Source organism: Crinia signifera, chromosome 7, assembly GCF_055691185.1.
Source record: "Crinia signifera chromosome 7, ASM5569118v1, whole genome shotgun sequence".
Taxonomy (NCBI): domain Eukaryota; kingdom Metazoa; phylum Chordata; class Amphibia; order Anura; family Myobatrachidae; genus Crinia; species Crinia signifera.
In genome coordinates this window covers 67,572,152-67,579,563 of record NC_139223.1, presented here as the reverse complement: position 1 = coordinate 67,579,563, position 7,412 = coordinate 67,572,152, and the positions used below count along the sequence as shown (strand labels likewise).

At 42.1% G+C, this 7,412-nt stretch overlaps 1 protein-coding gene across 1 annotated transcript in view; it reads left to right on the top strand.

The window, feature by feature from the left end:
- The first annotated feature begins 333 nt into the window (after positions 1–333).
- XYLT1 (xylosyltransferase 1) overlaps positions 334–7,412 on the top strand; it is a 280,499-nt gene continuing 273,420 nt past the window's right edge. The window contains exon 1 of the mRNA XM_083153287.1: positions 334–747. Within this exon, the coding sequence (XP_083009413.1) occupies positions 487–747 (261 nt within the window). The 5' untranslated portion in view covers positions 334–486. The remainder of the gene's footprint in view (positions 748–7,412) is intronic.

The following is a 7,412-nucleotide window of genomic DNA, read 5'->3' as shown; positions in this document are numbered from 1 at the left end:
AGCAACGGTGCCCTCCAGTAGCACTGTCCCCCAACAGCTGCACCAGTGCCCCCAGCAGCACTGACCCCCGGTAGCACCAGTGTCCCCCTGCAGCAGCAGCACTGTCCCCCACTAGCACCAGTGCCCCCCTGTAGTAGCACTGACCCAGAGCAGCACCAGTGTCCCCGAACATCAGCAGCACTGTCCCCCAGTAACACCAGTGTCTCCCTCCTGCAGCATCAGCACTGTACCCTAGCAGCAGCAGCAGCAGCACTGCCCCAGTATAGTAGCAGCACTGTCCCCCTACAGCAGCAGCAGCAGCAGCAGAGGTGGGGGCTCCCCCGCCTGCAGCCACACACCGCTGCTGCCACCATCATCATGGCGCTCCCAGCTCCCCTCCTACTCCTGCTGACGTCTCGCCTCCTGCCGCCCGTGTGAGGCGGAGAGAGGGGGAGAGAGAGCGGCTGCTGCTGAGGAGGACTCCGTGTCTCCGCCGGGCTGGGGAAGATGGTGGCGGCTTCGTGCCCTCGCAGGCTGGCCAGGCGTTCCCGCTCGGCAATCGCAGCGGCTCTCACCGTGCTGCTCATCCAGACCCTCATCGTATGGAATTTCAGCAGCCTGGACTCGGAGGACGAGCAGCGGGGAGGAGGAGGCGGCGGCAGCCGGGAGAAGAGGGACCGGGGCAGCCAGAGCGAGAGGGATGACTCCCGGCTGGGGCAGCATCAGCAGCTGCGCAAGGGAGCCGCAGCACTCAGCAACCAGGCTCTGGTAGGTACCCGGGTGCCCTGCTATTTACCAGTATCAGATGGGGGGACGGGCACTGCGCTGCACAGCAAGGTGATGCTCCTTATGGGCTGGCAGCAGATGCCCGGGGCACTGGTGGCAGGCGCATCTTGCTGCAAGCTCAGGGTGCCCAAGTGGCTGCAAACTTTTTTTTTTTCAGTGGCTGTATATGTGTGCTATATTTCTGTCACAGTGTGCTCATAGGCTCACCCCAACCGGGCACAGGGACTAATGTGTCACTCATCATGGAATACCCTCACTGGGATGCCCCTATAGTCATGGAGAGATGGGGCATCACTGCCACTCCACTGAGTTTAAATAGGGAGAGCAGAGCTGGCTCATGTGTAGGGCAGTGTGCCTGTGCTGGGGGTGCCAGGTAGGCATCATATGTGGCTTCTGTAGCATCTACTGTGTGTGTAAATATGTGTGTGTGCAATATATATGTGTATATGTATATATATATATATATATATATATATATATATTTACACAAACACACATTTCCTGTGACTGCCCTGCCTGATGTGTGCTGGCATCCCCTTGGCTTGTTGTAGCATGATAAAGTGACAATATAGGCACATTGGCTGTGATGCAGCAGTGAGGCTCCCTCAGCCATTTCTACTTCTCTGTGATACCAGGGGGTGGGATGGGTAAAATATTGGGGGTTCCTATAATATGTGACTTTTAGTTGTACTGTGACATCTTACCTGCCACTAACATGTCAACCCCTTAGTAAGGTATAGTGGTTATTAGAGTGTTTTTTTTTCTTTTGACCCCCAAACCCCCCACCCCCCTATTTCCCTAGCAGACTGCTAATGTTCCTGGCAATCAAATACATTGGCTATTGTGTCTGTGTCATAAGTCATTTGCCTTTATGTCATACTGTATATCATTTCCCTGTTGGGATATTTCGTAACACAAAGAACTGTTTCTGTTAAAAAAAAAATCTGTATTCTGCTGTTATATTAATTTAGACAACTTTTTGTTTTGTATCAGTAAATGTTGTGTAAAAGGAGTGTTCTTTGCATGTATTATACATAGCAATCTTTGCTGGAGTATGTTACCTGTTGATTTGCGGCCGTTATATCTCAAATAGGACAATTGTTTTCATTGCAAGAGCTTGCACATACAGAACTACTACTGTAGCTGTGGTCTTGAACCTTTCCTAAATATAACTGTTCTCATTCTACTGCTGGGCCAGCTTCTGCTTTCTATCATAGTAAGCAGCCTGGGAGTGCTAAAATAAACCTCATTTTATGACAGGCTTCTGCCTATAGGGTGACTTTAAAACTAAGATACTGGAATGATGGGTATTGGGGAGCTTCAACATTCTATTGTCCGGTCAGAAGACTCTGGCTGGTTTAATTGTGATTTGTTTGTGACTACTACATAGTTCTTGTGAACTGAGAATAGGGTATTGTCCAATCTGTGGCACCGATGTGTTTTCTATTGTATTTTATATTCTGTAAAAATCTGTACATTTAACTATTTTCTGGCCAAATGTTCCAGCGTAGTGCATAGACAGTTTACAAAGTGCATCAATATTACAGATGGAGTGGTTCATTTGATTCACAAATACCCGTTTTGGAGGGTGACACAGTAATCGGCACTTGTCAGCTTGGACAGGCAATATCAGTTTGTACCAGCCAATATTCTGCATCCCTTAGCTGGGTTGGGAAAACTCTACGGATGGATATGCCATTGAGTAACATTGCCTTGTTTTTATAATTCATGTAACCAAAAAGGACATTTCAACCATCAAAATCTGTTGAGAGTGTCTGTAGCAGCTTCAGTCTATACCATTAACCACAGGGCACTTTTCTAAGAGTGCAATTTTCCAATAGCATCTGACAGATGTTGTCTTGTGAGTGGATTTGTATTACAGTTATTCTGTTTCCTTTGAGAGGATCTACGATTGCAATATTTCTACTGAAACTAGTAGCAGGGTCCCTGATTTCCCAGTGTAAAAATTGTGATGGCTTTGTAATTTATTGTAAAGTGATGTTGCTATCACATTTTCTTACCTTATTGTTCATTTTTATATATATTTGGACAGTAGTCATACGTTGTTGTGGTTGTGTAACAAACAGGGATGAATAGAATTGTCTTAAAAAATGTCATTTATTTTGGAACCTATGGTACTTATATGTTAGTTGGGCGCCCACTAAGCTATTTGCTTAGTTTTCCGTGTCTCCTCACGGGGCTTGCCTCGCTTCGGGCTCAGTGGTTCGCTGCGCTCGCCACACTATAAAATATCAGCTCCATGCCGACATGGATAGTGGGGGTATGAGCGTACTAACTATAGTGGGCGCCCAACTAACATATAAGTACCGATCTTATTATAGCAATGTATCTTTTGTATAATGATGGCAATTCTGCAGATCCAAAAAGGTCTGGGATAACTGCTCTAATGAGTTTTCTATGTGACGAGCACTTACTTATATAATTGTCATCATTTGGAGATTTATCATGTTAAGTTATTATTATCGCTGACAAACCTGGAATACAGGATCTGGGAATTATTTGTATTGTACAGTAACTGCATCAGTGTCACATATATTAAAGGGAATTACTTTGTAGTGAAAAAAGCAGAGTATTTTCCTTTCTTAGCATGAAAAATTTGGACTTAATTATAATACAATTCACTTGCATTTTAATTACTGTTCGGGTACTCTTAATGCATACTGTGAAGTTGATCATTATAAAAAAAGAAGCTTTTCTGCATAATCAGAACCAGGTTTGTCCTTGGAAACTTTTTCCCTCTTGGAAGTCGTCATAAATCATGTCTCCACTTAAATTCTCCACCTTCATTGTAGTAAATAGGGAACCTATGTTATCCTGAGTTAGGACGCTCTATCTCGCTCAGCATTTGAGGAGTCAAGTCATCAAGTTCTGTTCAATAGATGATGACATTGAAGAGATATAGACTCTATGACCAGATCTGAAATTCAATCTGTGTTGGATTACATGGATTGCATGGGATGATGAGTATGATTATTGGAATTTTCCAAAGATATTTATCTTAATTCTTTACTATGTGTGAGATGCACAGTACCACTTCTCTAATATTACTTATTGACTGCAGGAGACAGCCATTCATGTTTGCTATGCATGATCTACTGCAGGGGTAGCCAACTTCAGTCCTCGAGAGCTACCAACAGTTCGCGTTTTCCAGCTCACCTCGCAGGTACACAGGTGCACTCATTACTGACTGACACATTTTAAAAGACCCACAGGTGGAGCTTCACTTCACTTGTGATTCTGTGAGGGGACCTGGAAAACGTTAACTGTTGGTAGCTTTTGAGGACTGGAGTTGGCTACCCCTGATCTACTGTATAAATGATAAATCAGAACTTATTTTATTATTCATTTATTACCGGTTATTCATATAGTCCAAACTTGTGTGGAGTTTGTATATTCTCCCCGTGCTTGTGTGGGTTTTCTCCGGGTACTCCGGTTTCCTCCCACAATCCAAAAATATACCGGTAGGTTAATTGTCTCCCAACAAAACTAACCCTAGAATGAATGAGTGTGCGTGTACATGTGTGGTAGGGAATATACACTGTAGGCTCCACCGGGGCACGGACTGATGTGACTGTTCAACTAAACTCTTTAAATCACTGCTGAATATGTGTGCGCTATATAAATAACTGGTAATAACATTTGTGTATTTGTTAATATTACTCCTGTATAATTTATATGTCTGGTGATTGTCCAATGCTATGGGATCTGTGGTGGCCTATAAATAAACAATGATCTATTGGGTGAGTATCTAATACAATCATACATTTATTTAAGCTAGGTAAATAAACAATAAATGCTATTATAAATTAGATACAAATGTTTCAAGCTAATTATTGTCTTGATCAAGCAATTTACTATAAATTAAAGCAAAAGTGAACAAAACAGTAATCTAGCCCAGTGATCACAGCAAATTAGTCATTGGTTAGAACCGAGCTGCTGTGTTTAAATGTACTTGATATCTCCCTGAAAACCTGATTGCTTATATATTTCACTATATGTATGTATGTATGTATTTAGTTTTACATGGACTTTCCAGTAAATGTAAAAGCTGGGTACACACCTACAGATTTATTTGTCCAATCTGTCTGGAGGGAACAACAATCTGGTAATGAATGAAATTCAGTCGTTTTCTCCCAAACGCTGGAAAATGGACAAAAACTATTATTTGGACAAATCTGTTAGATCAAATGGATTTGACCAACTTGGATGAACGACCATTGTCTATTTTCCTGCGTTTGGGAGCAAATGATCTGTTGTCATAGTCTACCATACATTGCCAGATTTTTTTTCCACCAGACAGATTGGACAGATAAATCTTTGTGTGTCTACCCAGCCATAAAGGTTCACATATGTCTTGGAACAATGCTTTCTTTAAGCATTCATTCTCTTTTAATGTTTACTATAGGGGATGTTGCCCTTAGCAACCATTTAGATTCTGTCTATTCTGTTCTAGGACGCAACAGAAGCTTTATTTTTAGAAGCTTTAGTAAATTTTCCCCTTAATGTTTGCAATCAAGTTGGTTTTCATGGGTTGGCTGCTGTGTGCTGAGATTGATGTTTTTGTTAGTTGCTTGTGAATGAATCTATTAAATACTACTACTACTACTACTACTACTATTGGGTTCAGTAAACTTTGGTGACAATCCCTATGTAAACAGTCTTTATATCAACACCATAATGTCAACTTGTACCATGCTCAGAATGTCCACGACCACAATGTTAACTTGCAAAATATCAACTCTGACAAAATGTCAACAAGTACAATATGTCGACAGGTAGGAATGGGATTGTTGATGTACTATATCCCTATTTATATACCAGGGCCCAAATGTAATATGTGTGAGAATCAGAACGTGAGAGATTATCAGAGAGTTTTCCCACTATTTTAATGCGGCAATCATTTACACTGAAAAACCAGGTTAATTTTGCCAAGTCTTGTAAATGTTTGCCGCTTTAAAAAATGGGAAAACTCTCCCATAATCTTTCACTATCTGATTCTAATGCTGGCTACACACCAAAATGATTTGGATTGTATGCAAATCGTGTGATCCGATTTGCATACGATCCGATCCCATCTGTATTTAGATAAATGGATCTTATACAGATCCTACCTGCAGCAGGTAGGATCGGAATCGGATCCAATTCGGATCCAACCAAACGATTTTGACCCAATCTGCATCCAATCGGTCTGAATTGGATCCAGATTGATGGGATTGTGCCCAAATCGTTTTGGTGTGTACCCAGCATTACACCCTATTACATTCGGCCCCAGATCTCATAATCATGTGTTTTTTGTGACTATAGAAGGCAGAGTTTATAAACCCACACATCGTATGTGCAGGAGAATACATGAGAACAACTATAGGAAAAAGAAGCAGCCATGCCATTCACATGTTACAACTTATATAGAGCTGTACTATACAAACATATGATATACCAGTAAGCCAGCTCAAAGCAAATGCTTCCAAAGCTAGTCTGCTACCTTGTGATTGCCTCTGTGTTTCTGCATGTGTGAGAGAGAAGGAGATGTAGTTTCACTCGCTGCCAACAGATGGCAGTGTTTCGGAGATACACAATCAGACACTAGACGATATTAATATATATATTTATATATATAAATATATAGATGATTGCCCACTGTCATTTCTGATGCTTTCATAATAGCATTTCAAGTTTTAAAATAGTTAAGACAGATTAAGCTAAATTCTTAAAGCTGTAAACCCATCCCAAAATCAATACTCTCTAGTGTAATGTGTAAACCAGCACATATACCCCAAGACTGTAATGCCCCTTTCAGACCGCACTTAAAAACCGGTATTTGGCAGATTTTTAACCGTTTTAAAACGGTAATCTGTGCGGTCTGAAAGGTGCAGAACCACTTTACCATTTTACAAAAGCCGTTTTTGTAAAACGGTTAAAATGAAGGGTCCTACTTGTTTCAGACCAGGTATTTTGGCATCAAAATCGGGTCTGAAACGGTATTTAGGACCCAGCCAATGAGCTGGGTCTTAAAGTCAGCGCAGTGAATATTTAATTAGCGCTCATTAAATATTCATAGCACTGGAGCCGCCCCCCGTCGCGCGTGGGTTAACATCCCCCGACCCCCGCAATGTTTTAACCCCCCCCCGTGCAGCCGTTACCTCTGTAATCCCGGCACTGCAGTATGGACGGGTGCACTTATGAAAAAAGTGTCTTTCGGAAAATGGCCCCATAGGATTACCTGTTTAAAAAAACTCTTTCGTATGGGGGCAGCCATTTTCCGAAAGTCACTTTTCGCGCTAAAGACTGGCTTTGACCCTGTATTATGAAAGTTTCCAAAAACGGGTCTGCCAGTGTAAAAAAAAACGCCCTTAAACGGTAATATACCGTTTAAGAGATGCGGTGTGAAAGGGGTTTTACCTGGCAGACCCGTTTTTGGAAACATTTTCAAATACAGGGTCAAAGCCAGTTTTGCGGTCTGAAAGCAGCGTTTGTGAACTACACTGGCAATGCATTATTGGAAACAAAGTGCTACCAAAGCTGGGTATTTTTGTATTGTACAGTGCAAGGTCAAATGGGCACAATATAAAATAGGAAGGAACATTGCTCACTAACGCCAGTATTGCCTGGTGTTAGTGAGCTTACTC